Source organism: Phacochoerus africanus, chromosome 2, assembly GCF_016906955.1.
Source record: "Phacochoerus africanus isolate WHEZ1 chromosome 2, ROS_Pafr_v1, whole genome shotgun sequence".
NCBI lineage: Eukaryota > Metazoa > Chordata > Mammalia > Artiodactyla > Suidae > Phacochoerus > Phacochoerus africanus.
Window position 1 is genome coordinate 177,414,422 of NC_062545.1, and position 13,987 is coordinate 177,428,408.

Here is a 13,987-nt window from a genome sequence, read left to right on the forward strand (position 1 = left end):
TTAACTGACACCTAGGCTACAGAACAGTGATGCTGAAATCAGCTGGGAGGCAATTATCTGCTAATGAGAGCAAATAATTGGTGAAGAGAAATAAGAACTGTTCAAATGTCTTTTCCACAGTTCAATTCTCCTCACAGATGAATTCAAAAAATAATGGCACATAATTTTTTCAGTGAGCCTATGGAACAAGTTAGCCTATTTTCCTTTGCTCGGAGACTGATTTTCATTATATCTGGAGAAACAAAAGTAAAATCAGAGGCCTGATATAATAAGAATAATTATTTCATGGATTCAGAAATAACACAGAAGAAAGCAAGTCCCCAAAGCCATTACTACGGCCAGTAAAAACTCTATTAACCTGTCTACTAAAAAACTAGTTATAAAAAAAATATATAGATTAGGGCTTAAAATGAAACAAAAATTAGATTTTTGTTTAAAGGTATAGTTTTGACTCAGAAATGGATTTAGAACATAAAAAACCAAAGTAAAAGAAATATATAACCAATACACATCAAGAAAACCCGTTTAACCCTACATGTATAAAAATAAGCTCATAACTTTTAATCATATTAAACTTTGACTCAAGCAAGAAATTAAAAAGCTTCAGAACAGAAATCCAAAGAAAATTAAAACATATTATCAAATTATATATGTATAATACCAATTACATACATATAATTATACATGTATATTTATATATGTATAATTATTATGTATAATTATGTATAGTTATATATGTATATATATTTCATATATATATATAATGGAAACATCCACAAAATGTGCCATACTACAAATGTAGATGATGTAACCTCAAAAAATTATTGTGAGGATTAAATAAGTTAATATGCATTAACTACCCAGCAGAGTATATGGCACATAGCAAACACTCAAAAAATAATAGTATAATTATAATTACTTGTTAATTTTAATAGCACCTTTCATTTACATAGCATTTCTTCACAATAACTTCTTAAACTATGCAAAATTCTTAACAGTTCACACTGATTATCAATATTCCAGGATGGCTGTAAACTCTAAGTAAGAACAAGGAAACACTATAGCAGTTCAACCAACCAATTAATATCTTATTCTGACTGCAGAAATAAAGGATGTGTCTTTTTTTTTTTTGTCTTTTTGCCATTTCTAGGGCCGCTCCTGCGGCATATGGAGGTTCCCAGGCTAGGGGTCTAATTGGAGCTGTAGCCACAGGCCTACACCAGAGCCACAGCAACTTGGGATCCGAGCCGCGTCTGCAACCTACACCACAGCTCACGGCAACGCCGGATCCCCAGCCCACTGAGTAAGGGCAGGGACCGAACCCGCAACCTCATGGTTCCTAGTCGGATTCGTTAACCATTGGGCCACGATGGGAACGCCCAGGATGTGTCTTAAGTAACTGTATTTACCTTAACTTCAGCTCAAAAATTAAGGTTTATATCACAAACATTCCTGTAAATTTAACTAAGCTTTCTTGAAATTATCTTGAAATGATTATTTTAGCTTGTTTCATTTGAATTTGCTATTTTCAATGTATCCTTAATCACTCCCTTTCAACTTTCAGAGGTGTACTATTAACACACCTAACAGTATAATTTGATTTTTCTTATCTCTATATATGGTTAGATGTAAAAGACTTTTCTAGTCAATACAAAATTCCTAGAATTCCTTAGGTTCGTACAATTGAAGAATAAGATTTTTTGGAGTTCCCGTCGTGGCGCAGTGGTTAACGAATCCGACTAGGAACCATGAGGTTGGGGGTTCGATCCCTGGCCTTGCTCAGTGGGTTAAGGATCTGGTGTTGCCCTGAGTTGTGGTATAGGTCGCAGACATGGCTCAGATCCCAAGTTGGTGTGGCCATGGTTGGCGGAGGCCAGCAGTTACAGCTCCAATTAGACTCCTAGCCTGGGAACCTCCATATGCCTCGGGAGCGGCCCTAGAAAAGGCAAAAAGATAAAAAAAAAAGAATAGGATTTTTTTAAAATCTGCACTGTGCATGGAGGTCCCATCACGCCTCAGCGAAAACGAATCCGATTAGTATCCGTGAGGATGCGGGTTCAATCCCTGGCCTCACTCAGTGGGTTAAGGATCCAGCATTGCCCATTGCTGTGAGCTGTGGTGTAGGTCGCAGATTCGGCTCAGATCCCACGATGCTGTGGCTATGACGTAGGCCAGCAGCTACAGCCCCAATTTGACCCCTAGCCTGGAAACCTCCAAATGTAGCAGGTGAGGCCCTAAAAAGACAAAAAAAAACACAAAAAGTCTGCATAATAATAAAAGTCTGCATCATCTTAATAGAACATACATTAAATGGATGGGATTTATTTTCCACAAAATAACTCTAAAAGACAATTAGTAAGATATGAGATGCTATCAGATCCCACTTCCTAAATATCCACCAAGAAGACTAATGGGTCTTCCAAATCTTCATCAAGGAAATGAAAGGTAACAAATACAAAAATAAATTGCAATCTATAACATAGTGATCTACAGGGCTCCAAGAAAAAGTGTCAAAATTAAGACTCAACTTGTTTTGTTCCAAGGAAAAGTATATAACTAGTTGATTTAAGTATCCAAGCCCCTTGAAAAGTATTATTTACAGAGAGAAGTGATAATTCTTAAGCTTCTACCATAATTTTGATGATGAAACATCATTCAGGGCTTTCCAAGTTCCTTTTCCTTGTTCTTTGATTACCACACAACTTCCCAAGTTCATGGATACAGGAAAGAGTGCACTGGGTTTTCAACCTGAAAATTCTGATCACCGGAAAGAGTTATCTTCTATTCCAACATAAACTGACATTCTAATGTGTACATTCTGATGTGCACATCATTCTTTTACTTTAGTTTGAATTGAGTTCCTGAAGTCTGAGCATACATGAATAAAAATATAAATTTGAACTTCTTACATTGGAAATATGATAACTAGACATTCCTTCTCATTGACAACTGCTAAAATCATCTCTCGGGTTTCATTCCCCAGCCCCTGCCCTGCCCTTTACAAAAAAAAAAAGAAAAAATTTGGTTTTATTTTGTGGTCTAATGAAATATCTAGTCAAACCAAATTTAGGCAATTTATTTAAATATCAAAATGACTAAAATTAAAGTAACAACCAAGAATTTAAACCAAAACATAAGGACGCATGTTTGCATAAGTCTCATTTACATTTACCCACAAAAGAAAAAAAACAAAACATAATAATCAAATTGGCTTTAAAACAACACTCAGAAATTATTTTTGAACTTTCATTATCCAGCAACATAATATATAAAGTAGTTTGGCACGCTAAGAATAAAGTATTTAAGAGACATCCCGTGTGTTACAGAACAGGGTAGGAACACTTGCATTTTAAAAGCATAAATTTAAGACTTTAAATAACAGACTTCTTTCATTGGGTCATTCAAAAGCAACTGTATTATTCCCTAAAACAAAAACCAAAAATTCTACCACACTACAAAGAATTCAGCCTCAAATCAGGCACTCTAACTCAACGGTGTCCGCTTAAGTTTTATTTAAAAGGAAAAAATGCTCACCAAATTCACTGTTTGCCTAAAACAAAGAAATGTCTATTATCAGCTCTAAATCTACAGGGCAGAATTCTCTTAGGACCATGATGCCAAGAACTTCAACCGCAACTGAAACTGTCTTTGCAATCTCCGTTTCCAGGAGACTGAAAGGCTGCAGAGACGCGGGAGGATCCCGCAGGGAGGTTGAAGCGCCGGAGGGAGCGGGAGGGGGAAGGGGTGAGCCCCACAGAGGAACTGCATTAGACTTTGAGAACGTATAAAGGAGACAAGGTTAGCTACAGGAAAAAAATAGATTTATCTTCAGCTCTAAGTAGGTTATGAAATAGAGAACTTATAGTTATGAGCATAAGGAAAAATGACAAAAAAAAAAACCCAAAACATTAACCCTTCACGACCAGAGCGTAAGCGAAGTAGGAATCGGGAGGGGGGCGCGCAGGGAAAGTAAGGGCCCAAAACACCAGGTTTTGAAAAAAAAGTACGTAAGCTCGGAACTTGGCCCGGATTTAGATCTCCTGTCCCGGTAAGTAGACGGCAGGAGGAAAGGATCGCACATACGGCTGTAGACTGCAACACGTCTACAACGGTAACTAGCCCTGCACAGGAAGATGTCGTCTCTCTCCCTGCTTGCTACCGTTCATTTCCTTCTATCTTACTCCATCACCAGCAGCACTCAAGCAAAACTGTGCACCGCAGAAGCACAGCAAAAAGAAAATACCTGAGTCCCAGGAATCACTCCCGCAGCGACAGGAGGAGGAGCCGTGGACGACTGGAGCCCGGGCAAGATCCTCACTTGCCTCTAGTCAAATCTCAATTCCTACGGGTGGGGCGGGGAACTTCCGCCCGGAGCGAGGAGAGCGTCACTTCCGCTTACTGCCGTCTCCTTTCCTTGCCTTCCTTGCTACAGAGACGTTCACTACGTTCACTACGTTCGCTACGTTCGCAACACTCTCACTTCCTTTTCCAGAAGACATCAGCCTAATCCGAATTTCTGACGTAGACTACATAACCCAGCATTCATCACTGCAGGTTAATTTCCGGGTTAAGACGTCCGCTCTGGGTACATCACCATGGAAGCGATCGGTTTGGTCACGTGGTGCCCCTGGTTACGCCCGGTGGCAGCTGTGGGGTCTGGCGCTCCGGCGGGGGCCATTTTGCTGAAGGCAGCCTCAGAGTCGAAGGGGGCCTGGCAGCTGGTCAAGCTGTTCCTTTTCCTCTTCTGCAGCTTGAGGCTTGGAGAGGAACAAGAAGGCTGGGCTCCATCGAGCCCTTCGGAGACGATGGTTTCCTCCAGCCTCCACTTGACGACCCTCCATGGCGGCTGCGCCCTCCGCGCTGCACCCTCTGCCTCCCCTTCCAGCCCTCGGTGCCTCTCGCCTTCAGAGCCGCAGTCGTCCTTCCGCCTCAGAGACTGATGATAGTCTACGTGGGGGCGCCATGAGAGGCGAGAAAAACTACTGCCGAGGAGCTGCCGGAGACCACGGCTCCTGCCCCCCGACACCTTCGCCTCTGGCCTCGGCCCTCTTGATGCCGGCGGAGGCAGTCTCAAGTAGTTGGTCTGGGTCTGGAGGTGGTTTGTCAGGGGGAGACGAAGAGGAGACTCGGCTTCTTCAACTCCTCCGAACCGCGCCGGACCCTTCCGAGGCCTTCCAGGCTTTGCAGGCTGCTTTGCCTCGGCGAGGCTGTCGACTTGGCTTCCCCCGACGGAAGGAAGCATTGTATCGGGCCCTGGGCCGAGTGCTGGTGGAAGGAGGTAGTGATGAGAAGCGACTCTGCTTGCAATTCCTCTTGGACATTCTTCGGGGTCAGGGGGAGGCAGGCCAGCTGGAAGAGGCCTTTAGCTTAGCACTTCTGCCTCAACTGGTTGTTTCCTTACGAGAAGAGAATCCGGCCTTGCGGAAAGATGCGCTCCAGATCCTACACATATGTCTGAAACGTAGTTCCGGACAGGTGCTGAGAACGCTGATACAGCAAGGACTGGAAAGTACCGACTCCCGGCTTAGAGCTTCCACAGCGCTAATATTCCCTATCTTGCTTACACCTGAGGATTTGTTGCTCGGCCTAGATCTTACGGAGGTGATAATATCCTTAGCACGAAAGCTTGGCAGTCAGGAAATAGAAGAAGAATCTGAGACAGCTTTCTCTGCGCTTCAACAAATTGGGGAGCGTCTTGGCCAAGAGAGGTTTCAATCCTATATCTCTCGCCTGCCTTCTGCCCTGAGGAGACACTACAATCGCCGCCTGGAGACACAGTTCGGAAGTCAGGTTCCTTATTATCTGGAACTTGAAGCTTCTGGATTGCCTGAAGATCCCCTTCCCTGTGCAGTGACTATTTCCAACAGTAACCTTAAATTTGGGATTATTCCTCAGGAGCTGCATTCAAGATTGTTAGATCAGGAAGACTATAAGAACCGGACTCAGGCCGTCGAGGAACTAAAACAGGTGATGGGACGCTTTAACCCTAGTTCCACCCCTTATTCTAGTCTTGTCGGTTTCATTAGTTTGCTATATAATTTGTTAGACGATTCTAACTTCAAAGTGGTTCATGGCACACTTCAAGTCCTGCATTTACTGGTTATTCGCCTTGGAGAGCAGGTACAACAGTTCTTGGGACCAGTTATAGCAGCTTCTGTCAAAGTGCTGGCTGACAACAAGTTGGTGATCAAACAGGAGTACATGAAAATCTTCCTCAAGCTGATGAAGGAAGTAGGTCCTCAACAGGTGCTTTGCTTACTCCTGGAACATCTCAAACACAAGCATTCTAGAGTGAGAGAGGAGGTGGTGAACATTTGCATCTGCTCCCTCCTAACTTATCCCAGTGAGGATTTTGACTTATCTAAACTGTCTTTTGATCTTGCCCCAGCTCTTGTAGATAGCAAACGCAGGGTACGCCAAGCAGCCCTTGAAGCCTTTGCTGTGTTGGCATCATCAATGGGCTCAGGTAAAACCAGCATCCTTTTCAAAGCTGTGGATACTGTTGAGCTGCAAGATAATGGAGATGGAGTGATGAATGCTGTACAGGCCAGATTGGCTAGGAAAACTCTCCCAAGATTAACAGAACAGGGGTTTGTGGAATATGCAATACTCATGCCGTCATCTGCCCAGGGTAGATCAAACCATTTGGCACATGGAGCAGATACAGACTGGCTTTTGGCTGGTAACAGAACACAGAGTGCACACTGTCACTGTGGTGACCACACCAGGGATAGCATGCAAATTTATGGATCATACAGTCCAACTATCTGTACCCGAAGGGTACTAAGTGCAGGAAAAGGAAAAAATAAATTACCATGGGAAAATGAGCAGCCTGGAGTCACAGGAGAAAACCAGACCTCCAACTCTAAGGATATAGACCAGGTATGCATTTTTTCTAATTTCCTGGAATTGAAACTATGAAAATGCTTAAAACGAAAGTATATCTGTAATGTAAGAATGAGACTCCCTGAGGGTTATTATGCTTTGTGATTTTCTATTATAATGGGACATAACACATAGGAAGCTTTAGTATGTTTCCTGCTTGATGGGTTTGATCAAATTTGAGGCACAATTTGCTGTAGACAATACTTGGATTTCAGTTTTGGCCTGTCACTTTGGCATTTTAAGCTATCTCATTCATACAACAAACAATAAATACCTAGTAGGTGCCAAGTAAAGAGCTAAAGTTTGAGAATAAAGATGAGACCGGATCCACAGAGTTTAGGGGAAAGATCAGACTGTACATGAGCAATCTCAAATTTGCTAAGAGCCAAGATAGAAATATAAAGTCTTGTGGAAATACTGAAAATAGAAAAAATGGTTCCACTAGAAAAGTAAAAAAAAGATCTTCTAAGAAGATACAACATTTGAACTGAGATTTTTTTTTCCCCGCAAAGTTTTGATGTTCTTTGTTTTTTGTTTTTGTTTTTGCTTTTTAGGGCCGCACCCGCGGCATATGGAGGTCCCCAGGCTAGGGGTCTAATTGGAGCTGTAGCTGCCAGCCTCTACCACAGCCACAGCAACGAGGGATCCGAGCCGCATCTTCAACCAACACTACTGCTCACAGCAACGCCGAATCCTTAACCCACTGAGCGAGACCAGGGATTGAATTTTCGACCTCATGGATGCTAGTCAGATTCGTTAACCACTGAGCCAGGATGGGAACTCCCTCCCCCAAAGTTTTTATTTTGAAAATTCCAAATCTGTAGGTTACTTAAAGAATAGTATGGTGAATATTAATATACTTCATCTGTATCTACCAGTTGTTGCCATGTTCCCATGGGTGCTTCACATTTGCTGAAAAGTTTGAAACTTAGTACATGTATCTTGACATTTCACTCTTAAATACTTTTGCAGTATCTCCTAAGAATGAGATTTTCACTTAAGACCATCATACACCGTTATCACACTACAGAATAATATTCAATAATATCTAATAAATAGCTTGTATTTCTATTTCTCCAGTTGTCCCCAAACTGTGTTTTATTTATTTTACTTTTATCATCCAGGGTCTAATCAAGAGTCATGTGGTTATGTATCTCTTTTTTTTATTATGGCCACACCTGAGGCATATGAATGTTTCCAGGCTGGGGATTGAACCCATGCCTTCACAGTGACAGAGCCGCTACAGTCAGATTCTTCAGCCACTGCACCAGCCACAGTGGGAACTCTAATACATCTCTTTTATCAGGGATAATAAACCCACCTGTTTGTTTATTTTTTCATGATAATGGCTTTTTTTTTTTGAAGAGTCTTAATTTATGTGATTGTTTCCTTATGATTATATTCAGGATAAACAGTTTTAGCAAAATACTACACAGCAGATATTGTGAACTTCACTTTACATCACCTCATAAGATATATGTCAGGTGTCCCCCTATTGGTGATGCTAAATAAATTTTATCACTTGGTTGAGATGGTGATAGCCATATCACTCCATTGTAAAGGTTTGTTTTCCTCTTTGTAATTAGCACATGATCTGTAGGATGATGCTTTGAGGCCCTGTGACTCCCTTAGCAACTTTTCACCCTGTTCTTACAGGATCCACTAATGATCCTTCCCTGTATCATTTGTTAGATTGGAGACCACAAAAAAAGGGTAAATTTTTGAAAATTCTGACATTTCTTCTGTATTTGTTACTTGGCATTCTTTTTTTTTCTATATGTAATAATTAAATATGTCAGTAATCCTTTTGATGCTAAAATTGTCTAAAATTTAATTTGCCCAGTGGCTTGCTCCTAAGTCCTTTCACATGATTCTAGTCTTTGAACACTTCCTTAGCATATATGATGCCCAGCCTTGCCTTGTATTTTTCTTGCTCCAGACCTGGAATCTGCCATTTTTTTCTAAAGCCCAAGAACTGCTTTTTTAGTGAACAGGAAATTGAAAATCAAAATCAGGGTATAGATGTGCTCACTGCTATTGCTTACCACCGTGGATTGGCACTTGGAATGTGTAGAACCAGGGAATACCTTTATTTATTTAACAAATTTATACTTCCAGTTCAAATCCAACACTATGGGATTCTTCCTCATCTTCCTTTAGTCCACATTTGTAACTCCCTTCTCCCACAATATAACCCTGGTTCCTAACATCACTTACTTATAGATATGCTATATCCTGCAATCCATAAAAAAAAAATTACTACAGCAATAACATGACAATTAACTACCTATTAATAAAGTTCAAGATTTCTTTGCCATTCTTTTTCTGCTTAGAATTATCCTATGGTCACATGTTCAAACTCCTTTTTTTTTTTTTGGCCTTTTTAGGGCCATACCTGCGGCTTATGGAAGTTCCCAGGCAAGGGGTTGAATCAGAGCTGTAGCTGCTGGCCCACACCACAGCCACAGCATCTCGGGATCCTAGCCACCTCTTTGACCTATACTGCAGCTTGCGGCAACGCTGGATGCTTAACCCACTGAACAGGGGCTAGGAATTGAACCCACATCCTCATGATACTAGTTGGATTCGTTACCACTGAGCCACAATGAGAACTCCTGTTTCTTTTGTTTTTTTGTTTTTGTTTTTTAAGCAGTATTTAAGGAAGATTTAATTACAAGAGCAGCATTGTGTAAATTGTGTGAGTTTTTCTTTCTCTTTTTTTTAAGAAGCTGGAGACTGGAGACTTAATCAATTAGACTTACATCTGTTAGACTACTTTAGGTATACCTTGTTGAATTTCATGAGAATTAGCACAGTATCAGGATAAAACCGGAGATAGTGATAGATGTAAAAGATATTTCAGAGGATTTAGTGGCTAAGTGTTGAAGGAGAAGGCGATAAAGAGTGGTAACTCAAATTTGAATGAGATGACAAAATGCATGATAATCTGTGAATACAAAGGGAAGGGGAAAAAAGGGAAGTTAATTTGCTGGAAAATGAATTTTAGGTAGAAGACAATAGAACACTCTGCTGAGTTTGTTGAAGACCACTATTCAAGAGACAAAGAAAGAAGCTGAGGTGTAGATCTTGGAAGTCACATATTGAGATGTAATTGTTAAAACTCTGAGAGTGGAGGGGCTCTCCAATGAAAGGCATTTAGAGAAAGAGCAGAGTGCTTAAGACTCAGTCTTAGCATACAGCCCCATTTAGGGAGTAGCAGTAGGAGATAGAGCCAAAGAAGGCAAAGAGAAAGAGTGCCTAAGAGTTGGAAGAAAGCCAAGAACAAACAAAAGTTTTAGAAGTGAAGAGAGTTTTAGGAAGTACATCAGTACTGTTAAATGCAGAAGAGATTGAGGAGAATGAAAACTGAAAAAGCATGATTTGTTCTTACATATTCAACCTGCTACTTGTAAAATAATTTTGATGGTACTTTTCATTTTATCTTTCCTAATTTCTTTTTAATAATCCTGATTGTAAAAAATAGTTACATGTGCTTACTATAGAAAATTTGGAAAAGGCACAAAGAAATTTAAATTTTTTAGCAGTCTCACTACTGAGGCCTTCAGTGAATATTTTGTTGCCTGTTCTTCAAGTATCATTTCAGTTTTTGTATGAAGAATCACGAGTATGATTCTTTTTTCCATAATGAAAGTCTCCCACTAACATAGTGCTGTATCTACAATCAGTATCAGCAGATATCTGTTAAGTGAGAATATAGAAACTAAGAGTTTGATGGTGAAAGAAAAGACCAAGCAAGACAGCAGAATATAGTGGGATGAGTTAGTGCTGAGTTTTATTTTTAAATAGGAAACACTTGATTTGAAAGAGGCAGAGAAAGGAGCCACCAGTGAATTAAATAGGCCTAGTCTGTGTCTGGTACTGTGATAGATCTTAGATTTGCAAGAAATATATGATTCAATTCCTGTAATCATATTTAAGAGTCAAATTTGAGAGGAAAGCAAGGAATTAATGTCTCTAAGTAAAGACTGAATCAAGAACACAGGTATATAGAGAGTTTAGCTTTAGAACAGAGGCAGATATCTTTTTCTCTGGATCTGAAGGAAAAGTACAAGGAAGAAGACTTCGGATTCAGAAAAATTTTGAGAGAGGACTTTTTTTTTTAAGTCAAAATAAAGGAAGATATGAGCTCTGGAATAGTGCTTATCAAATTTTAATATGCATATGAATTACCTCAGGATCTTATTAAAATGGAAATTCTGCTTCAGTTTGTCTGGAAGGAAGTCTGAGACTACATGTCTAATAAACTCCTGGGTATTGCTGATGCTGCTGATTTGTGAACCATATTTTGAAGGCAAGCTCTAATACTAGGCTTCTATATATTTTGGTAAACTAAGAGGCAAGCTGAGAATGGAAAATAGAGAATCAGAAATTTGAAGAATGTGAGAAAGACTTAGAATACTTTATGTGGCACATTTAAAGGTAATAGAAAACCTCAAATTATTAAGCTGCACTAATGTATTTGGTGTGAACTTAATCCTCAAATTGAAATTTTCCTTGAATATTGCATTGCTTCCAATAAGTAGTCTTTAATTTTCTCTTAAAAATATGATTGGAATATCTGAATGTGTAAAACCCTTAGTTTTGAAGCGTGTAAATCTGAAAGTATATCTAAATTAGTATAGATATTGGATTGTTTCCAATAAATGGTCCTTAAATTTCTTTTTAAAATATTATTGAGATGTCTGAAGTATTTGAAAAACTTTTGTTTTTAATGCCTGTCAAAATCATGGGTAACCCAAAACGTTATCTCTTCTCAGTGTAAATGAACTATTATAAATGTAAAAATAAGCTTAAAATATCTTAAAAATAAACCTTAAAAAGCATTTTAGAGAGTTCCCACTGTCGCACAGCAGAAACGAATCCGACCAGCATCCATGAGGACGTGGGTTCAATCCCTGGCCTCGCTCAGTGGGTTAAGGATCTGGTGTTGCCATGAGCTCTGGTATAGGTTGCAGACGTGACTCAGATCTGATGTTTCTGTGGCTGCGGTGGAGGCTGGCAGCTGTAGTAGCTCTGATTTGACCCCTAGCCTGGGAACTGCCATATGCCGTAAGTGCAGCCTTAGAAAGCAAGACAGTATATATTATTGTATTGATTTTACCATCTAAAAAAAGCTACAGCAATTCCCTTGATAAACAAAACATATCCATTTTTATATACATATTTTTATTTCCCTGTTACTTTTTTACCTAGGACAGTGTCAGCTACGTTATATTACATACAACCTCACCCACAGACACCAACTTTTGTTTCCTCAAAAAGAAAAAATTGAAAGTTAAGTAACAAAGAACTATCTTTCATTCTCTCCCATAAGTGCATATATCTTTTTTATGATTTAAGTGATTAAAAATAAACATGCATTTATCATCACCCAAGGGCAGCCCTTAAGCTATTAATTTGATGGTTACTCTATAATGTATAACAGACGAGGGTATATTAAAAATGTATTTCGTGATAGTTATTTGCTTTTTTTTTTTTTTTGGCTGCACCTGTGGCATATGGAAGTTCACGGGCCAGGTATTGAATCCGAGCCACAGCTATGGCAACATGGGATCCTTTACCTACTGCACCAGGCAAGGACTGAATCCACACCCCAGCAGCGACCTGAGCCAAGGTTGAATCCTTAACCTGCTGCACTACAGCGGAACTCTGGTGATTTGCCTTTTTATTTCAATTAGAAATTAGGTTCTGGGAGTCTCCGTCATGATTCAGTGGAAATGAATCCAAGTAGTATCCATGAGGATGCGGGTTTGATCCCTGGCCTCGTTCCGTGGGTTAAGGATCCTTTATTGCTGTGGCTGTGGCATAGGCTGGCAGCTGTAGTCCGATTCAACCCCTAGCTAGGGAACTTCCATATGCTGCAAGTATGGCCCTAAAAAGCAAAATAGAAATTAGGTTCTAAAGATTTTTGATTAACTCAATTTTATATTAGTCTCAAATCTTAAAAGTTAACTAAGAGACTAGAAATTAAAACATTAGCTAATATATTAAGCATTGTAAAATTTGTGGCATCATAAGAGTTGTTCCCTTTTAGGAGTTCCCGTCGTGGCTCAGTAGTTAACAAATCCAACTAAGAACCATGAGGTTGTAGGTTTGATCCCTGGCCTTGCTTAATGGGTTAAGGATCCTGCATTGCTGTGAGCTGTGGTATAGGTCGCAGACGTGGCGCAGATCCTGCGTTGCTGTGGCTATGGCGTAGGTCAGTGGCTACAGCTCTGATTAGACCCCTAGCCTGGGAACCTCCATGTGTCAACGGGTGCGCCCTAGAAAAAGACAAAAAAATTAAAAAAAAAAAAGAATAACAAGAGTACATACATATGGAGGAAAAGACCCTGAAAGAAGAATTGTTCCCTTTTAATAAAGATATCTATTATAAAATTTAATTGAATACATGATTTAACAATTTTCTGTTTGAAAAAGAGTGATGTTAATGTATCCAACCAATGAAACCAGTAAAAGAACTTTAAGAAATTTAAGTCAATTAGGCATTTCCTGGGAAGATAATTCAAGTTTACACAGTTATATCATACTTGTATTAATTTTACATGGTAACAAAATCTGGGAGAAGACAGCTGTTTTCTGATTTGTCCAAAAAGACATCTTAAATAGAATTTTTATGTGAACTTTTCCCATGCAAGTGTGTATCACATATTAAACCTTTTAAGAACAATTATTTTTCCTTGTTCTTTAACCAGTGATCAAGGATATTAATTAAACTTACAGTTAGTCTGTTTTCCCTTGAATGTATAGCTTTTGGCAAGGCTATTTTTTTCCCTCAAGAGAAAGTACATTTAAGTCATAAGAAGTAAAAGAAATATTAGATCCTTATTTTGAGTTTTACTTAGTTTAATGTGATAATTATAGCACCTAACCTGGGTAATAATGATGATTTTTATAAGCCAATTGTAAGTTTGTTCCAGTTGCTTTTATCCTGATTGTCTGTAGAGAGAAAAGATACACCAATGTGTTTGCTCAGAAAGCATTTCATTTTCATAAAATGGAAAATTATTACCCTCTGCATAATCTAGAGGATCTAATCATGAAAGCAGTAGAATTTATGGTAGAAGCAGGTGGCAGTTTA

The 13,987-nt window shown here is 39.4% G+C and overlaps 2 protein-coding genes across 6 annotated transcripts in view; one reads left to right on the top strand and one right to left on the bottom strand.

Moving 5' to 3' along the window:
* Positions 1-4,469, bottom strand: part of KLHL28 (kelch like family member 28) — a 29,865-nt gene extending 25,396 nt beyond the window's left edge. Inside the window, exon 1 of one of the 2 annotated variants that reach the window (XM_047767244.1) lies at positions 4,244-4,469. The gene's annotated coding sequence lies outside the window, so the exon portion shown is untranslated. The remainder of the gene's footprint in view (positions 1-4,243) is intronic. The other variant, XM_047767245.1, reaches the window with a different exon arrangement.
* A 176-nt stretch (positions 4,470-4,645) lies between these two features.
* The window catches only part of TOGARAM1 (TOG array regulator of axonemal microtubules 1), a 75,852-nt gene continuing 66,510 nt past the window's right edge, over positions 4,646-13,987 (top strand). For 3 of the 4 annotated variants that reach the window (XR_007133168.1, XM_047767242.1, XM_047767243.1), the window contains exon 1: positions 4,652-6,882. Coding sequence is in view for 3 of the 4 variants with exons in the window: in XM_047767242.1 (XP_047623198.1) it covers positions 4,840-6,882 (2,043 nt within the window). In the remaining variant the exon portion in view is untranslated. Of the gene's footprint in view, positions 6,883-13,987 lie in introns of all 4 variants that reach the window. The other variant, XM_047767241.1, reaches the window with a different exon arrangement.